At 38.6% G+C, this 21,146-nt stretch overlaps 1 protein-coding gene across 4 annotated transcripts in view; it reads left to right on the top strand.

The window, feature by feature from the left end:
- ptpn4a (protein tyrosine phosphatase non-receptor type 4a) overlaps positions 1 to 21,146 on the top strand; it is a 343,217-nt gene that overhangs the window by 282,426 nt on the left and 39,645 nt on the right. For all 4 annotated transcript variants that reach the window (XM_043694229.1, XM_043694231.1, XM_043694228.1 and 1 more), the window contains 6 exons: positions 1,453 to 1,603; positions 6,454 to 6,537; positions 7,561 to 7,617; positions 10,108 to 10,264; positions 10,430 to 10,596; positions 17,138 to 17,228. In XM_043694229.1, coding sequence (XP_043550164.1) covers positions 1,453 to 1,603; positions 6,454 to 6,537; positions 7,561 to 7,617; positions 10,108 to 10,264; positions 10,430 to 10,596; positions 17,138 to 17,228 — 707 coding nt within the window. The remainder of the gene's footprint in view (positions 1 to 1,452; positions 1,604 to 6,453; positions 6,538 to 7,560; positions 7,618 to 10,107; positions 10,265 to 10,429; positions 10,597 to 17,137; positions 17,229 to 21,146) is intronic.

Here is a 21,146-nt window from a genome sequence, read left to right as displayed (position 1 = left end):
TGCAATCTTCTTCCTGACCTCTCTGCCCCCACCCCCACTCCGTCCTATCACCCTCACCTTAACCTCCTTCCGCCTATCGCATTCCCAACGCCCCTCCCCCCAAGTCCCTCCTCCCTAGCTTTTATCTTAGCCTGCTTGGCACACCTTCCTCATTCCTGAAGAAGGGCTTATGCCCGAAACGTCGATTCTCCTGCTCCTTGGATGCTGCCTGACCTGCTGCGCTTTTCCAGCAACACATTTTTCAGCTCTGATCTCCAGCATCTGCAGTCCTCACTTTCTCCTCCTGAAACATGGAACCTCTCTTTTTTCAGCTTCTTGCGGTCGCCAGCTAAAACTAAACCAAACTAGAGAACTCCCTAAACTGGGAGAACTGGCAACTCCCCTTTCATTGTACAAGTGTTTTTTGAAAATTTTTGAAAGTCCTTTTCCCTGATTGTTGCCTCCAGCAGTATGTGTGAACCATAATCAAAGTGGCTGAACACCAGACAAATCAGAACCTCTGCCTTTCAAAACCCCTTTTGAAAAATACCAAGGACAATATAACCTTGTTAAAGGAGCAGCATTTTCACAAAGCAGACTCCGGAAGAAAACCTGTTGATAACCAAGGGACTGCCCGAGGTTCTATTCTTCTCATCTGCGAAATGTAGTACCAAATTAAAATTGTTGGCATATTTGTTGGTAGATCGTTGAAGTTTTTCACTGCATGGGAGCAATAAGTGAAGCTCACAGTTTTTGTGTTATGCAGTGCATGGAATAGAACTTTCACCACAAGATGCAAAATAAAAACATAGCACATTGTCCCAAATGGAGATGGTGTGACGTGCACATTTAGTTGTCATATTGCACAGCAAACTAGACCACATACAGATGCCTGATGTGGCACATTTTCTTTTAGTTTAATGTTGTTAAACCCATCCTTTGCCTCCTAACCACTTTTAATTCCAATAGCAGGAACCTTTGACTGCTTGCTCAATTTGAGTGAGGTAATGCAAATCCTTTAAACTGATTTGAACTTTTTCTCTGAATCCGAATCATCAGGGAATGAACAATCATTGTTCTTTAGAAGGTTGCTCAGTTATGCTTCAACATTTTTCTATCTGTACTGAAAAATTAATGTGAACAAAATGCTAGAGTCCCTCTAGTTTGGAGAGAACAGTCAAGATCACATTTCCTGAGGTGGATCTTATTCTGTGGATTCTGACTGACATGCTGAAAGTTTTCAGGGTTTCTCTGTTTTTCTTTTTTTTTGTTACTTTTTCTTTTTACTGTTACGTCCTCTTGATTGGATCACTTAATTCCTCCTGTTTGTGCTTCATATCCCCCCCCCCTCCTTGTAAAGTAATAGTGTTATTTTTCTAATAGGGGTTCTGTTTAAAGTCCACTTTATAGAGGTGTAAGGAAAGCGTCATTCTGCTTGATGACATAATGCATTAAAGTGTAACTTTCTTTTAGCTGTCAGGAGACTGCTGGAGAAGGACAGCCACCTGCATTGCCGCCAAAGCAGAAAAAAGTCACATCAACACAGTCCAACCCATGCCAGCTGGAATTAGACCCTCCTTTTCAAGATCTATTGGATGGCCCAATTGCAACAGAAAAATCTACAGTAAGATATTCTGAATTTAAACAGTTCATGTTAGAATGGTTCAAAATGAAAATCTTAGTCATCTAAACTGACTTGCTTATTAAAACACTGCAGTGTCTGCTTCATTCTAAATGTAGTTTGAAAAACAGCTGACAGTATGATTTACAGTGGTCGCAAACATTCCGAGAAATGTGTCCATCTGGTCAGTGTGATGTGTCTAATGTCTGGGAGAAAAAGAATTGGCGAGCTTTCCACTTTTGTTTTAGTTTGTTTCTCAGTTTCAGCCTATGGATAGCAGACTGATGTAAAAATATGCCATCTCTTCAACTCCCACCACTAAGATAGTGTCAAACGTTGTACTTTGCATTCTGTTGGACTCAACCTGAGAGGGTGGGGGTGTGTGGAGAAATGTAGATCCCAGCATTCCAGTTGGCTATTTGGAAAGTTAGAACCATGTGTATGGAATTGATCATCTGCAGCTGGTCGGTCACACATGCAAGAAAGATTTAAACTTGTATCTTGAAATGGAAGGGTTCAGTGAAAATCTGTGAACAACATGTCGGCCTTGCTATAGGGAACACCACTCTGAAAACTGAACACGACAAATGGTCAGGAACATGTTCTCTCCATCTCGCGCTCAACTCTTAGGACTGCTTAACGTCATGATCCTGCTCCATGAGTGGCAAAAATACAGTTCTTTGGTGAGCTTAACACTATAATCAGCAGAATCCCCAAGTCATGTTTATTGAGTGATTCAAGTGCAAGAATGGATGTGAGGGCCGCCTTCCTCAGACATTTTGGCCTGGGAAAGACAAATGAGAACAGACAGAATACCTGCGGTAAGCTTCTACCGCAAGCTTTGTGTAACCAGTGCATTTCAGAACAGACCACATGACAAGATTTCCTGAAACATACAAAATCAGGGCATTGGCCTGAGGTGAATCTGATCAGCATTGTCAAGACTTGCAATACCGATCATTTGCTGACCTCACCAGGATCATCCATAGGATGAACCACTTGAAATGGTTAATTCAGAGTAGCAGTGCTGTCCTGTGTCAACGCAAGCTAGACTGCTAACCCATATTTTAAAACAAACAGAAGGTGTGCTCCAGCTTTTTCACGGAAGCAAAGTAGGAATGCCAAGATGCTGTCAACAATACCGCGCTCTGAATATTTGGAAAACAAGGCAGAAAAATTCTGATCAGGTCAAACATAGCATCATAATCTGATTGAACCAATCATTGAAACCAAGGAATCCACGCTCAGTTACAAGAGAGACTTGAGCAAGCAGACTCTGAATGAGCTAAAAGCCATTTAAAGTCCAATCAGCTGTTAAGTAATTCACCAGTGACTACTGATAACTTTATCAGAATATCCAGATATCCTTCATCACAGAATGCCTGAGGCACAAATGAAGGAATCTCTCAGACAACCGATCTATCAATGAGGAAAACAGCTCCACTGAAAATAAATGCAAAGAAAATCATTACTGATTGTGATAACCATTTGGAGAATGAATTGATTACTATCTTGAGTTGTATTCCAGGGAGAACACTTGCAGAGGAAGCTTTAAATATCATGGAAAAACTCCATGTTGAACCCATATTGGAGGAGTTTAACAAAGGTATTAACTCGCTTGCCATAGGCAAACCTCCAGGTGCTGATGCTATACCTTGCAGGGGAAATAGAAACCAGCCCTCTGGCATCCACAGGACCTGCTGTCTCTGGTTGAGGTTTGTGTCAGTGCCCAGAATATGAATGTGTGATCTTGTACAAGAACAAGTGGCTGAACACATCCACACCAATCCTGATTTGGAAATGCCGGTGTTGGACTGGGGTGTACAAAGTTAAAAATCACAAAACACCAGGTTATAGTCCAACAGGTTCGTTTGGAAACTCTAGCTTTTGGAGCACAGCCAAATCTGTGAGATTTCAGAACTAGAGGATCTGCAGTTGACATCAGCTGCAAGAGAAATGTAATGAGCAACGGAGACCACAATATATTGCCTTCATTGATCTTAACAAGGCATTAAACCATATGAGCAGAGGCAGTCTGTTTAAGATGTGGAAAATTGGCTGCCCAATAAAGCTGTTAAATCTGAGCTCGTTCTATGACAACAAAGTGAGTAAGGTCAGCTATGACACACCCTTTTGAGATCTGCATGGAGACAAACAAGTTGTATTCTGGCACTATCACTCTTTGGCATCTTATTTGCCATTGTGTCTTTCTATCATTTGCTGGGGTTATCTACTTAGGTACCAGACTGATTAAAAGCATTCTAGTTTTCCTTGCCAGACTTCCTAGACAAAGGTGCATCAAGTCCTGATCAGAGAGTTGCTGTACACGAACAATTCTACGCTGTTGTTCCACATTGAGAAACAGTTAAGTCTGATGGTGGGCACCAGGAAAACAAATGACTGTGCGATTAACTGAAATCGATCTCTTGTTGCTAAATTCAAAACACACTGCAAAAGCTGCAACTGGCATGTGCGTGCTGCATAAGTTTGTTATATCTGATCAGCATGGACGAGTTGGACCAAAGGGTCTGTTTCGATGCTGTACATCTCTGTGACTCTATGGCTGAGAACGCAACTGAGTTTACCAATCTCCTTTCCTCAGTGCACTCTCCTACTTGATGTAAAATAGCTTTTAGGGATGAATGACCATAATATTTTTGTTTAAAAGTGATGTAGCTTAATCTAAAACCAGTATGTTAAATTTGAATAGAGGAAATTATCAAGTTAACAAAAAATACTTTGGCTGAGATGGATTGGGAAATACATTGAGATATGACAATACATAAGTCATAAGTGGTCTTTAAAGAATTATTGGAAAAGCGCAGCAGGTCAGGCAGCATCCAAGGAGCAGGAGAATCGACGTTTCGGGCATGAGCCCTTCTTCAGGAATGCCCTAAACGTCGATTCTCCTGCTCCTTGGATGCTGCCTGACCTGCTGTGCTTTTCCAGTAACACATTTTCAGCTCTGATCTCCAGCATCTGCAGTCCTCACTTTCTCCTTTAAAGAATTATTATATTGTTCACAACAAGAAGACATTCTTTCAAGGTACAAAAGCTCAAAATCAGCTGTGATTAATAACAAAAGCTAAAGCTTAAAAGAAAAGGCCTATAAAGTTACATGAAACAGTAGTAAGCTTGAGGTTTGGGAGGAATTTAGGGTACAGCAAAGGAGCTCCAAGAGACTGGCAGGGAGAATAAAATATAAATACATGTAAAAAGGAAAATTTGGGCAAAGCTAAATGTGGGTCCAGACAGCATCAGGGATAATTTATAATGGGGAATAGAATAATGGCAGGGAAGCTAAAGGTGATTATCTGCACTGAGGAAGATACAATGACATGCCCAGAATTAGAGATCTATGGGACTAGGGATAATATGGATACGAAGGAAATTAATTTTAGTAGATTGTGTTGAAGAAATAATTGGGACTGAAAGTTGATTAGTTCCCAAGTGGATGCAGTGTTGATCATCATCCAAATTTTTTATACATTTTTGGAATGGATACTGTAAATTAAAAGGCAGAAAATATCGCCCTTCTATTCAAGAAAAAAGGGAAAGCGAAAACTGAGAAGTTCAGAGCTTTTAATCTTTTATTAATATCGTGAAAAATACTAGAAGCTATTGTAGCTTAATAATAAGTGGACATTTGGATAATAATTAACTGATTTGGCATTATCTCTTTAGTTTCATGAAAGGGAAATAGTATTTGATGATCCTGTTGAATGTTTTGAAGATGCTACTGACAGTTTTAATAACTGGGGGTTGTTGGTCATAGCGTAATTAGATAAACTCCCCCACAAGAGGTTGCTTAGCATAACACAAGGGATAGGAAGTAATGTGCTGGCATGAATTAGGAATTGGCGAACAACTTGAGTAGGAATAAACTGGTCATTCTCATGTTGGCAAGCTGAGACTAGTTGGAACTTCAAGAATTGATACTTCGTCCCCAGCTATCTCAGTCTATATCAATGATTTGGGGGCTAAATGTAATATTTCCAGGTTTGCAAATTACACAAAGCTAGGTTGGAAATATTTGGTTTAAGGAAGATGCAATGCAACGTCAAATATTTTGGGCAGATTTTGTGAGTAGGCAAAAGAATGGAGATCTGGAGGCAAAAGAATGGAGTGTAATCTTGAAAAATGAAAGGCGGTCCAGTTTGGTCGGATGAACAGATATATGCAAGTTATTTCTTTATTAGAGGTTGGAAAGTGTAGATGTACAAAGGGATTTCTTTTAGATAATAAGTTGCTGAAAGATATCGTGAAGCGCAACAGACAAGTGATTCACAAGATTTGCATAGATTACAGGAGTAGCTGAAGTCTTCAATTTTACAAAACTTTCAGACTTTCTCTGTGCAATTTTGGACCTTTTACCACAGGGAGAATGCTATTAACATAGAAGAACTGCAACAATTGCTTATCAGACTTCTTCCTGGGATGGTGGAACTGTTGTATGAAAACAATGAGAAAACCATGCCAATGAGATCACCTCTCAATTTTCTCAGAATGAGAAGTGATCTTATTGAAAGCTACTATGTACTTCAAAGGATAGTAGTGTGGATATAGGTTCCACATCCTGCAAGCCTTGGCATGACTGAAGTATAATTTAGGTACTTAGAGGTCAGAATAACATAATGGATATAATCATATCATTTCACAGAAAAACTGAGAGGGGCTCTCAAATGACTTAAAGTGTTAACTCTTTCTCTCCATAGATGCTGCCTGATATGCAATGTCCAGCTTTTTTGTTCTTATTTCAGATTTCCAGTATCTGAAACAGTTTGTTTTGATGTTGAATGGATATTCATTCATTTTAGTATGATCTGATATCCTACTTTTATTTTTTTTTTCAGCCGAATGGTATTGTCCCTCATGACAATCTCGTTCTGATAAGAATGAAGGCGGATGAGAATGGGAGATTTGGTTTCAATGTTAAGGTACACCTTGCTTATATTAATAAACTCATTTGTGCAATTGAAATGCATCAACTATTCTGATTTTTTTCAAATTTAGGTATCACAAAAGCATACAGTCACATTCAAGGTTGAGAAAGTGTTTGGAATGTGATTATTTTAGTACATTTTTTTCCAGAAAAATCTTTTTTTTTGAAGGGTTCAGGAAATTAAATATTTTCCTCAGAAAAGGAACAGTGAACACTTTGACTTGCACATTAAACATCACTCAGCCATTGTGGTAAAAAAAGTTCCTTTATTCTACCTAATGGAAGGTATAAGAAGTAAACAATGTATAAGGAAGTATTGTAAAATGAGAAAGTTGCGAAGACTATTGAATTTGCTCAAGGAGGGTTTGCTGGTGCAGAGGTTAGTTTTATTGAGTTATTAGAAGCTTCCCTGTTTTAAATCAAGTATGATGACCACAGTGGGCTCAAAGGATATTTTCTTATGTATTTAGTGAAAATTAGTAATACAGGTTGAGTTGTTGAATCCAGTCATAATGATTTATTGAATATTCACACTTTTTGTGCAATCAAATGTCTTCCCATTGTATCTGCCTTCCCTTATCCCACTTTAAATGTTTGCTGTGTCTCCTTCAAAATCTTAGAATACGAACACATTAAAAAAAAACACAATCTCAGTCAAGTTAGAAGACTAATGTATTGTTACAGTCTTAGGTTATACGATAAAAAAAATCGGTATACGTATAGATCTACGTGTCATTTCCCATCAAAAACAAAGTCTGCAGTCAACCCAAATAATGCTCATTATGTGCATGATTTTGCTGACAGATATTGGAAAATGTAAAATGAACATGTTTGTAACTACGTATGCATATCAATTATTTATTTTACTAGAAAGTGAGATCCTGGTATAGTTGTAGAAGAATATTGCAATATCTACATTAAATATCTTTTGGGTAGCCCATTTTCATAACTGGAAATAAATAGCTTACCGTGTTCATTTACCTTTCAGGGAAAATTCAACTCCTTTTTGTTTTTACAGGGAGGTATTGATCAGAAAATGCCAGTAATAGTATCAAGAGTGGCACCTGGAACACCAGTGAGTAGCTGTCTATAAAGTAATGCGTGAAATATTTTCTCAGCAGTTCTGACACAGTGAAAGCCTTCAACTGATCCTTCTCATGGATCTCACAGAATCTGATTTAAGACACGGAAAAAAAACAGATTTTGTAGCTTGTAATTGCTGTAATAGACCTGGACATAAACACAATCATGTAAAACTCCATAACTACTATATCTGCTTATGTAAAAGCTAATCTCATTTAATCCCATGAGATTTTCCTTAACAAATACATTTCATGCATCTCATCTAAAAGCAATTCTGTTTTTAACAGGATCAAAGCTAAATATATCAGAACCAAAATGTAATCTTTACAATCACTTAAAAAGTCTTAATTAATTGCTCATTAAAGTTTGTGAAACTTAGCAGATTTCCTCCATTTCTTAATTATCCATTAAGGCAGGAAGCATGTAGATTAATTTTGATTGTTGGAACATTTGATTTAAGGAATTTTATTTGTTGAATCTCAAACTATTGAAAGCATAGGGAATTCTTAAAGAATCAGAGAAACATGATGTGTAACTTAAGGTAGTCAAATCCACAGGCATTGATAGCATAGGGGACTCTGACTGTGGTTAGCGATAAAATATCATGGCTAATCCTTGTATCCAGGAACAGTGTATCAGGTTGTGTACTTGAGCCACAAAATGGTTCTGAGCACATAATCTAGGATGACACTTCATTGCGTTTCTGAGAGAATGTTTAGTTATCAAAGTTTTTGTCGTAAATGAGATATGGAAAAGTTGTATTTCTCTGTTAAGAGGACCTTAAAATACCCTGTTTTGTAAAGACAGAGTCTTGATGTTTTATCCAATACTTTACCATAATCCAAAACCACTTAAGCGTTACGTGTTCGTTCATCTTCAATGCTACTTGTGAAACTCTTACTCTGGACAAATTAGTTACTAATTGCATGCAATAGTGCCTTGCTCTTGCACCTTTCATCAGCTCAAAAGAGGTTTTGGTCATCTTGGAAGCTTTGGAAATGTAATTTAAGCTCTTTATTTTTATCAGTGGGTATAAGTAAGTATTCACATCTTAGGTGTACTCTTTTATAAATTGTGGTGCTCTCTAATCGTGTTCCCTGAGAAGAAGCTGAAACTGTGTACAGTTGTGGGTGCCATGTTGTAGAAGACATGTGAATCCTTTGGAGAGAGTGGAGAAGTGATTTACAAGAATGGTCCCAGAATCAAGAAGCTTTAGTTATGAGGATAGATTGAAGAAGTTATGATCCTTCTTCTTGGAGAGAAGAAGGCTGAGAGGGGATTTGATTGAGATTTTCAAATTCATGAGTGGGCTGGATAGAGTTGGTAGGGAGAAGCTGTTCCTGTTTGTAAAAGAACAGTGAACTCAAGGACATTGATTTTAAAATAATAACAAACAAAGCCAGGATGATGTTAGGAAAAACCTTTTTTACGCAGTGAGTAGTTAGGATATGGTGTACACTACCTGGAAATGTGGGGAAGCAGGTTCAAATGAGGCATTCAAGAGGGCAATGGATAATTATTTGGATATAAATAGTGTGCAAGGACATAGGTAAAAAGCAGAAGATTGGCACATGGCAGAAAACCAGTGCAGCATGATGAGCCCTTCAGCCCACAATGTTGTGCCGAACATGCCGCCAAATTAAACTAATCCCTTTTGCCTGCCCTTGATTCATATCCCTCTATTTCTTGCATATTCATCTGCTTATTCAAAAGTCCCTTAACTGCCCCATTCTATCTGCCTTCACCCAGCAGCATGTTCCAGATTCCTACCACACTGTCAAAAAAAACTTGCCCTTCACACCGCCTCTGAATGTTTCCCTCTCACCTTAAATGCATGCCCTCTAGTATTAGACATTTCAACTCTGAGAAAAAGATTCTGACCATCAGCCCTATCTATGCATAATTTTATAGACTTCTATCAAGTCTCCCTTCAGCCCTAGCATTTAAGAAAAAACAATCCATGTTTTTCGAGCTTCTACTTATGGCATATATCCTCTAATCCTGGCAGCATCCTGGTGAACCTCTTCTTCACCCTCTCCAAAGCCTCCACTTCCTTCCTTTAATGTAGTGACCAGAAAATTGGACACAATACTGTGGCCTAAACAAGGTCTTATAAAGCTGCAACATGAATCCTGACTCTTGTACTCAATCCCCAACCAGTAAAGGCAAGCATGCCATACATCATCTTTACCACCCTATTTACTTGCATGGCCAATTTCAGGGAGCTTTGGACTTGAACCTCAAGATGCCTCTATGCATCAATGTTGTTCAGGGTCCTACCATTAACTGTATACTTTTCTATTGATTTTTGGTTCAGTAAATTTGCATGAATGGAGTATCACTTCATTAATATATACATATTGATAAAATGCCAGTATAAAACCCTAAAACTGTTTAAAAGTAGTTAGTGTCTCATGATGTGGGGAAAAATACAAGTCTGATTTAAGTGACTGTAAATCTTTTGTTATTTTATCATGTATAGGCAGACACTTGTGTCCCACGACTCAATGAAGGTGATCAAGTTGTACTGATCAATGGTAGGGATATATCTGACTATACTCATGACCAGGTTGTCATGTTCATCAAAGCCAGCTGCGAGATTCACTCTGAAGAATTAATATTACTAGTTCGGCCCAACGGTACGTATCGGTCTTCATAAGAGGCAATAATGCTTTATAAGTGACTTCAATATTATTAAAACTCAAACTTTTTGCTTCCAACTTGTTTGATTGAGCTACCTAAACAGACTTTCCTGAGTGTTTGTAAACTCATTATATAATTGCATAAATTTGTTTTGTCTCCAGCTGTTTATGACGTTGTAGAAGAGAAGGTAGAAAGTGAGCCTGATTTTCAGTACATTCCAGAGAAATCTCCTCTGGATGTAATCCATCAGGATGATGATGCCTTAAGAGAATCAATGATACATTTGCGGGAGAGTCTGGAGACAGGAACTATTCTTGCACAATTTGATGTAAGCATTTTTTTAACTGCATGAAATTATATAATTTTGTCATCCTATGACCAAGTGTCATCCTGCAGGCTTGCTTTTTTTAAATTCATTTCTGGGATTTTGTGGACATCAGCTTTTATTGTCATGGAGAAGATGGTGAGCTCCCTTTGTGAACTGCTGCAATCCATTAACCGTAAGGTCACCCACAGTGCTGTTAGCAAGGCAGTTCCAAGAATTTGATCCTACAATGAAGAAGGAAAGGCAATGTAGTTCCACATCAGGATGTTGTGTGGGAAGTTGAGGATGTTTTTGTTCCCTTGCTCTTGCTGCCCTTGCTCTTCTCTAAAGTAGGGATTGTGGATTGGAAAATACTATCAAACCTGTTTTAACGAATTATTGCACCTTGTAGATGATATGCACTTCAGTCATGATGTGTTGGCAAAGGAGAAAGTGAATGCTTGAAGTGGGGAAATAGAATGCCAGTCCTGGTTGGTGTTAGACTCTTCAATTTTGTTGGAGTTGTGTTCATTTTGAACTATTCCATCACTTGTCCCTTGTGGATAGTGGAAGTAGAGCGTAGAACAGTGCAGCACAGGAATGGGCCCTTCAGCCCATGATGTTCTGCCGAATATGATGCCAAATGGAACTAATCCTTTCTGCCTGCTCTTGGTCCATTTTCCTCCATTCCTTGCATATTCATGTGTTCATCTAAAAATTTTTAAAATGCCCTTATGTGCCTCAACCACCACCCCAGGCAGTGCATTCCAGACACCTACTACTCTCTGTATAATAAACTTGCCCCTCACGTTTTGTTTGCACTTTCACCCCTCGCCTTAAATGCATGCCCCCGAGGATTAGACATTCCAACTCTTGGAAAAAGATTCCGACTGTCAACTCTGCATATGCACCTCATAATTTTATAAAGTTCTATCAAGTTCCCCTTAGCTTACACCGCTCAGGACAAAGCAACCTGAGTTTTTCTAGTCTTTTCTTATAGCTCATACCCTGTAATCCAGGCAGCATTCAGGTAAATCTCTTCTGCCCCCTTTCCAAAGACTCCACGTCCTTTCTGTAATATGACAACCAGAATTTAATGCAATTTTCTGTGTGGCCTAACCAAAGTCTTATGAAGCTGCAGCAATACATCCTGACTCTTGTACTCAGTTCCCCAACCAGTAAAGGCAAGCTTGCCTTACACGTTCTTTATCACCCTATTTACACGTGTGGCTCGTCTGCAAACTTAGTAACCCACAGTCAAGTCATTTTTATATAAATATCTCAAACAGCAGAGGTCTCAGTACAGATCTGTGCAGGACACCATTACTCTCAGACCTCCAGCCAGAAAAACACCCTTCCACCACAACCCACTATCTTCTGACAAGCCAATTCTGAATCCACGTGGCCAAATCACCATAGATCCCATGCATCTGGATGAGCCTACCTTGAGGGACCTTGTCGAAAATCTTAGAAAAATCCATGTAAACAACATCCACTGCTGTACCCTCATTGATTGAATTTTTTGAGGAGGTGATAAATGCAATCAAGTTGGTAAGACAAGACCCTTACCCCACATGTAGCCATGCTGACTGTCCCTAATTAGGCCATGCATTTCCAAATGTGCATTAATCCTTTCCCTAAGAATTCTTTCCAGTAGTTTCCCAACCAGCGATGAGACTGACCAGTCTATAGTTTCCTGGATTATCCCTATTTCCTTTCTTGAACAGAGGAACAACATCAGCTTTTTGCCAGTCCTCTGGAACCTCTCCAGTGACTAACTAGGATATGAAGATATTGATTAAGGCCCCAGCAATCTTCTCTCTTGCCCCTCTCTGTAACCTGGGGTAGATGCCAAGGTACTTTGTTGAAATGGGTTACTTACTGCAAAATTCTTAGCCTATGGTTTGCTCAGTTGTTAATAATACTTAATGGGATGATTTGGGAGTTTCAGGTTTTGTGCAATATCCTTAATATGTCATTGAGAATGTAACACATTATTTCCTGATCACTAGCAGTCCATGGTGCCTATTATTATACAAGTCCTATGATAGCTAAGACTTGCGTGCACTCATTGTCATAGATTGACACACAATGAAAGAAAGTCATTCAGTCCATCATGTCTTTGGTAATACTATCCAATTCATACCGTTTTCTTAATCTGCCCCTGGCCACGTTTTTGTTTCTCCTTCAAGCCATTATTCAATATTCCTTTGAATGTTAACATTGAATATGTCTGCTCAGTTCCTTCAGGCAATGGCATTCCACCTCATCACAACACACTATTTTAAAGAAAAAAAATTTCCTCAAGTCCTCTCCTCTCATTTTGCTATTGACTTGAAATTTGTCTATGCTTACTGCCACTAGAAAAATAATCTTTATATTCTATCAAAAATATTAATAGTTGGGAACCTATATCAAAATCTGCTCCCTCGTCTAACCTCTCTTCAAATCCTTTCCTGCTCAAAGGAGCTTCTCAAGTTTTTTTTTAGTTTTGTTTTAAATTGTGGAGACATTTTAGTAGTTAGATTTAAAATTGACCAGATTATGTTTCTCCAAGTAAAGAGCATGAGAATTTCTAATATTTGGTCAAATATAGATGATAGATCTGATAAGTAAGTCTATGATTTACAACAGAACAATATTCTTATGATGAATGAGTTGTGTTCTATTTTAATCGGAGGTGGAACCAATATATGTGACATTTAAGAATGATCTTCAGTGATTAAGATAATTCATTAAAGGGCAGTCGAAACAAATGATCAAATAGGAAAATAGCCGAATCAGAATGTAGCTAAATCCCTGAAAAGGGACATAGATGTGTCACAAAAGATTACCAAGGTGGAAAACTAGTAAAAGCATGGTAACAGATGTTGCAAATGGTATCCTCATGTGACCATTATCAGGGTTGGCTAGAAGTGAAAGTAAAATTCCAGCTTCCTGTTTCTTTTGAAGTGAAATGTCTGTTCAGCCCTTTGATAGTGTTTCTATTCAGATTATTATAATGGGATGTGGATAAAGTTTAGTTCATTTGTTTTCACATGTTGTCCTGAGCATCATGAAAATTTCTGCAGTAACTATTACATGAGTGTATTATAATATGGTTTTTGTAACCTTGCTATTAAAAATACTATTTGCTGTTTAGTTATTGAAGTTGTTAAAAAGTTAGTGTGGTCTGTTTTAATGAATTTGAATTTTGATAATCTGTGTCACATTAGGTCAGTATTATGAAATTATCTGTGAAGAGCCTCATCCCTGTCTAGTAAATTGCGTCTGAACTCTTATAAAGTAGTTGTAACTCCAGAATTTGTTAGGATTGTGAAGAAATAGTTTTCTTCGTGCTGTCGAAACTATGCTTGAGATTTTTGGCCATTTGTGATGGTGAACAAATTAGGTTCAATTGTAACAGACTTGATAAAAAAAATCAAATTAATTTGAGAAATTGCCTCCTTGTTAATTGTATTTTGTGGGTTTATATATAAGAAACTTCAATTTTGACAAAACTACTGACATGCCACTTTAATGCCACAGAGCTAGAAAACAAGCTCATGGCATGATCCCTTTGTACAGCATGTACCTAGTTCTGAATTAAAATTATTTTAGTGTTCTGAATGGCCTTTAGCATACCAGATTCTTGTGCATGCCTCTATTGGCCAGTTGTAACTGTAGTAATGGTGGCAAGTTACAGTTAGAAAATGGGTGAAACCATGTTCTTGGTTCTGTGTTGCTATTTCACTTATATCAATGGTTGTTAAAGAAGAAAATAGTTTCTCGTGACTTATGTACGAATTAATTTTTATTCTTGGATTGGAACTATTCTTCCACATTAACAAATGGAGCATCCATTCCACAGTAGCAGTGTCTCACCAATTGCAGCAAAGTCAATAACCACTAATCTCAGAAGGCAATGGCTAAATACCAAGAGAATCCTCTTCACATTGTACCAGCGGATCTTTAACATTGATCGAGACAGGTAGACAGTAATTTCTCAATCACAAATGATCACCTTAGAAATGTCATAAAGGTTCCTTAGGTGGAATCTTCCAAACCTATGACCTCTGCTGTCAAGAAAGACGATTGCAGCAGATACATGGGAAAACCAAAACTTGCAAAGTTCGCTGCTAAGCTACATATCATCCTATCAGATAACCATACAGTTTAGGAGCAGAAGTAAGCTATTCAGTCTTACAAGCCCACTCTCTCTCTTTCACGCTTGATGTGTTTGTGTTCTTAATTCTATATTCCTATCGAACTTTGAAAACCTGAGATTCTGTTGCCAAACAGCAATCAATCTGCTTTTGTCTTAAAATATTCAGTGACTCCACCTCCCCAGCTTCTGAGGCAATGTGCTCCAAAGTTGCACAAACCTCCAGTAGAAAGCTTTGTTCCTTGTCTCATCCACAGGAGCAGCGTCCTTGCCAATGTCCACTTTGTCAAGACTATTCAGGAGCTATATACATGATTTAAGTCACATCTCACTCTTCTGAACTCAAGTGAAAACAAGACCAGTCTGTCTAGTTTTCCTTGTAAAACAATCCACTCATTCCAGTAATCCACATAGTAAAACTTCACTGATATGCCATCAATACATTTATGTTCTTATTTACATTGAGTCCAAAACCGCAAACAGTATTTGAGATTTGAAATATAATTTCATTGTTTATGTTCGATTTCACTTGTAATAAAGGCTGACATTCTATTAGTCTCCTAGTTAATGCCATACCTGCTCACTAATCTTTTGCAGCTCGTGTGTTGGAATACCTGGAACCCTCTGCCTCTTCGAATTCTGTGGTCATTCTCAATACGAATAACATTCTGCATTTTTTATTCTTCCTACGCAAATGAACAACTCCACATTTTCACATTTACTCCATCTGTCACCTATTTATCTGCTCACAACATATATATTAGCCTGTATCCTTGTTATGTCATACTAGTGACCATTTCCTATTTCTCTTTGTGTCATTTATAAACTTAGCTACCATGCCTTCAATCCCCTCCTCTAAGGTTTGGATTTAAATTGTAAAACATTGAGACTGCAGCACAGATATCTGTGATGCCTTCTTGTCATTTCCTGCCAACCTGAAAAGTTCTATTTACCATGCTGTTTATTTTCTGCTAGCTAACCAATTTTCTATCCATGCTTGTATGTTATCCCAACACTATAAACACCTACTTTGCAGATTCACATTTGATATGGGACTTTGTCAAATGAGTTCTGGAAATCCAAGTACAGTATGTCAACGGGCTGATCTTTTATCCGCAGAGCAAGTTACTTTTCAAAGAATTCCTATCAATTAGTTAGGCAGGAAAGCCAAACTGACTTTCTCAATTGCCATCAGTTTTGATAGTAGCCCAGTTGTGCCCTAAGTGGTCAATTCCATCGCCTTCCCCACAGCCATGTCAAGGTAACTTGGACAGTTTTCTGTTTTCTGTCTCCCTCCTCCTTGAAAAGCGGCATTCTGTTTGCTACTTTTCATTCTGATGGGATCTTTGCAGAACCTAATATACTTTGAAGAGTTAACACCAATTTATCTCCACACAGTTGGCCATCACTTCAAGACTTCAGGTTGAAATCTTTCAGGACCCAGGGATTTATAACTTGCAGTTTCATCAATTTGTTCAGTATCATTCCCTAGTAATTAGAACTTCACCAAATTTCTTGTGTTTAACCTCTAGATTTACAGTTATAACTAGAATAATGTTTTTCTTCTATATTGAAGACACAAGCAAAATATTTATCCATGACTTCCACCATTCCTTTATCCGCTATTAACTCCCATTCTCACTCTACAGAGGGCCAACAGTCACTTTACTTCTTCTCTACCTTCTTAGGTACCCTTGCTAGCTGTTCTTATGTTATTGCTAGCTTCCTCTCTTGCTCTAATTTATTAATAGTGGTTAACATTTGAATCATTCTCTGCTGCTCTTTGAATTCTGACCAGTCCTCAGACCTGTTGTTCATCGAATCATAGAATCCCTTCAGTGCAGAAAGAGGCCATTCAGCCCATTGAGTCCACACCAACTAACCGAAGAGCATCCAACCCAGACCTAGCCTCTCACCCTATCCTTGTATCCTTACATTACTATGGCTAATTCACCTAGCCCCTACATCTTTGGACTGTAGGAGGAAACCAGAGGACCTGGCAGAAACCCACACAGACACTGGGAACACGTACAAACTCCACACAGACAATCGCCCAAGAGTGGAATCGAACCTTGGTCCCTGGTGCTGTGAGGCAGCAATGCCAACCACAGAGCCACTGTGCTGTCAAAACTTGCACAATTTACCTGAAGTTTGAAAGTCTCCTTAACTACTTCAATTAAGTGTGGAGATGGTGGGTTCTCCACTTGGAAATGAGTCAAGTAAGTAATGCATTTTTGAACAGTGAAGCTGAGAGAAATTGCAGGATAGTATGTGCAAATAGCTAACTGTAGAATTAGTTACCAGCTCCATAATTGTTGAATCAGAATGGTTGAAGATGAATAAAACGGACTTTGATCATTCTCATTCAATTCCTGTATAATGTTTGTTGAAAATTAAACAATCCTTTTATTTCCTTTACAGCAACTGTATAGAAAAAAGCCTGGAATGACAATGTCATGTGCCAAGTTACCTCTCAACATTTCCAAAAACAGATATAGAGATATCTCACCTTGTAAGTATAATGTGTTTTAAATTTCATTTAATTACATCTGTGCGACTGAGGAATTTCTAATCAGCAAGATATTGCAACAGAGAAGTCTTTGTATGTTGGGATTATGATACAATCTGTGTTTATTTTATAATTCCCAAGGAAAACAAAAGTCCTCTGTTCTGAACCATGTCTGTAAACCTCTTAAAATCCTGTAGAATTTCTAATCCCAACATGTTTATGCAAGGGAAATGCATTCTAAGTCCAATAGTACTAAAATGTCATGTACGTAATTGTACATACTTCTGTTGACTAAAGATACAATAGATCATTTGTCATAGGAAATGTTATTACATGTGAAAGAACAGTGCTGTTTTCCACAATTTAATTCTTGTGCTGAATTAGTGTTTCATAGGGTACATCTAAATTTAGAAAAAAAAGGCACTATCTCTTGTGATGACTCCTGATTCTATAATTTTTGAACAATGGATATACATGAATTGTATGAAGGGACCAAAAGTATGGTGGAAATTGTAGGTGACGCATTTTAAACAAAGGAGCAGTAATGGGCCATTCAGCCCTGCAAGCCTGCTCTGGCATTCTAGATCATGGCTGATAGTATGTTCATGTTCCCCTGTAATCCGCATATCCCTTGATGTCATTAGTAATTGCAAATGCATCATTGTTTCTTGGGAACTAATTTATTGGCTGAGCTTCCATAGCTACCTGAGGTAGAGAGTTACGAAGATACACCCCCGAGTGAAGATGTTCCTCATCTTTTTAATTCACACTTGGGGCTTGGGTGTCACTAGCTGGCCAGCATTTATTACCCATTCCTAGTTACCTTGAGAAAATTGTGTGAGCTGCTTTTTTGAACTGCTGCAGTCCCTTAGTCAATATCTAATGCTTTAATATCACATGAAATGAATTAAATTTGCTGAAGACTGACATCTGTGATGCTCAGATTATCGAAAGGAGGCTGAAATTCGTCATGCACTTGTCTTTTGTGGCTGAAGGTAAATGCAAATACTGCCTTTTTTTTGCACTGATGCACTGTATCGCCCATTAATGAGGATGGGGGTATTAGTGGAGTCTCCTTCAATGAGTTGTTTAATTAACCATCATCATTCCACACTGAATGTGGTAGGACTGCAGAACTTAGATTTGATTCATTACTTATAGGATTGCTTAGCCTTGTCGATTGCATGCTGTTTCTGGTGTTTGCCATAAAAGTTGTCCTGTGTTGTAGCTTCACCAAGTAGAAAGCTTATTTTTAGGTATGTCTGATCCTACTCCTGGCATGGAGTCCTGTACTTTCATTGAACTAAACTTGATTTCCTACCTTGATGGTAATGGTAGAGTGGGGGAATATGGCAGATCATGCATTATTCAAGGATCAATGTTGGGATCTTTGCTATTTGTGATATATATAAATCATTTAGACTTGAATGTAGGAGGGTTGAACAGTAACTTTGCAGATGATACAAAAGTTGGTGGTGTGGTAAATAGTGAGAAGGGTAGCCTTAGATTACATGAGGATATAGATGGTTGATCAGATGAGCTGATCGGTGTCAAATGGAACTTTATCCAGATAAATGTGAGCTGATGCACCTGGGCAGGACAAACAAGGTAAGAGAATACACGATGAATGGTAGAACTCTGGCATCACCTCGGATCAGAGGGACCTTAAGGTAGTGAGACAGGTAGATAAAGTGGTTAAGAAGGCATATGGGATACTTGTCTTTATTAGCCAAGGGTAGTGTTTAAAAACAGGGAGGTGATGCTGAAACTGTATAAAACATTGGTTAGGCAAAAACTACAGTATTGCATACAGTTTTGGAATCCACATAATAGAAGGGATTTGCTTGCATTGGGGAGGGTGCAGTAGGGCTTTATCAGGATGTTGCCTGGGTTGGAAAGTTTAATTATGAAGAAAAATCAGATAAGACTTGAGTTTATTTTACTTCAAGCAGAGGAGACCGAAGGGGTAGTACGTGATTGAGATGTATAAAACTTTGAGGGTATAGACAGGGTAGATAGGAAGGAACTTTTTCCCTAGGTGGAAAATAGGATTTTCCAATCAATGATTGGGGACAAGAGGTTTGGAAGGGATGAGACAGAGTTTTTTCTCATACACGGTGATAGGAATCTGGAAATCTTTGTCTATAAGGGTAGTGGAGGCAAAAGCCCTCGTAACATTTCAGAAGTATTTAGATGTGCACTTCTGATGCCAGGGCATGCAAAGCTGTAGGCCAAGTGCTGGAAAATACAATTAAAGCAGTAAAGTGATTTTTTTTCAATGTCTGGAGCAGACTTGACTAAACTGTACTGTCTGATAACACTGGACTTGTTTAATACAAGAATGCTCCAATTTAAGAAGATGATGCATTTCTGGAAACCATTGCATACTTACATAAAAGTTTCAGTTTTAAGTTTTTCATTGTTATGTGTATGTCACAGTAAGAATTCCCAACCCAAGACTTACAGTTCTAATATGTAACATAAATGAAATCAATAGAACACTATATTTTCCATAATGCATTATTCAGGGAAAAATATGGGACAATAGGATATGGGTCTGAGTGCGTTACTCTTCAAAAGGTTGGTTTGGACTTGTTGGGCTAAAGGGCCTGTTTCCAAACTGTAGGGATTCTTTAAAAAAAATTACAAAGATGTTGCCAAGATTGGAGGGTTTCAACTATAGGAAGAGGCTGAATACACTGGAATATTTTCCCTGGAGCGTGACCTTATAGAGGTTTATGAAACCATGAAGAGCTTGTATTGGGTGAATAGTCAAGGTCTTTCTCGCAGAGTACATGGATGCAAAACTAGAGGATATAGGCTTAAGGTCAGAGGTGAAAAATTTAAAAGGGACCTGAAGGCAACCTTTTCATGCAGAGGGTGGTGCATGTATGGAACAGGCAACAAGAGGTGGTGATGGAGGCAGGTACATTTACAACATTTAAAGGCATTTGGTAGGGGGCATAAGTAGAAAGTGATTTGAGGGATATGGGCCAAATGCTGTCAAATGGGATGAGATCAGTTTAGGATATCTGGTCAGTGTGGACAAGTTGGACCGAAAGGTCTATTTCTGTGCCTTATAACTCTATAAATTTACGTACTGTAGGTTGACCCACACTGCCCTAAGAGCCTTAGGGTTTTGACCCAGTGACAGTGAGGGAACAAAGAGATATTTCCAACTCAAGGTGGTGAGTGGCTTGGGCGGGGAGGGATCTTGCAAGTGATGGTGTTCCCATGTACCTGCTGCCTTTGCCTTTCTAGCTGGAAGTAATTGTAGGTATGGAAAATACTATCTAAATATTTTTGGTGAAATTCTGCAATGCATCTAGTAAATAGTACACCACTGAGGGACAGAATGTACATGTATTTGGAAAGGCAAGGACTGATTAGGGATAGTCAACATGGCTTTGTGCGTGGGAAATCTTGTCCCACAAACTTGATTGGTTTTTTTGAAGAAGTAACAAAGAAGATTGATGAGGGCAGAGCAGTAGATGTGATCTGTATGGACTTCAGTAAGGCATTCGACAAGATTCCCCAAGGGAGACTGATTAGCAAGGTTAGATCTCATGAAATAAAGGGAGAACTAGCCATTTGGATACAGAACTGGCCCAAAGGTAGAAGACAGAGGGTGGTGGTGGAGGGTGGTGTCCAGTGGAGTGCAACAAGGATCAGTGCTGGGTCCTCTACTTTTTGTCACTTACATAAATGATTTGGATACAAGCATAAGAGGTATAGTTAGTAAGTTTGCAGATGACACCAAAATTGGAGGTGTAGTGGACAGCGAAGAGGGTTACCTCAGATTACAACAGGATCTGGACCAGATGGGCCAATGGGCTGAGAAGTGGCAGATGGAGTTTAATTCAGATAAATGCGAGGTGCCGCAGTTTGGGAAAGCAAATCTTAGCAGGACTTATACACTTA

This window comes from Chiloscyllium plagiosum, chromosome 7, assembly GCF_004010195.1.
Source record: "Chiloscyllium plagiosum isolate BGI_BamShark_2017 chromosome 7, ASM401019v2, whole genome shotgun sequence".
NCBI classification, from domain to species: domain Eukaryota; kingdom Metazoa; phylum Chordata; class Chondrichthyes; order Orectolobiformes; family Hemiscylliidae; genus Chiloscyllium; species Chiloscyllium plagiosum.
The sequence above is the reverse complement of the archived record's forward strand: the minus strand, read 5'-3'. Positions and strand labels throughout refer to the sequence as shown.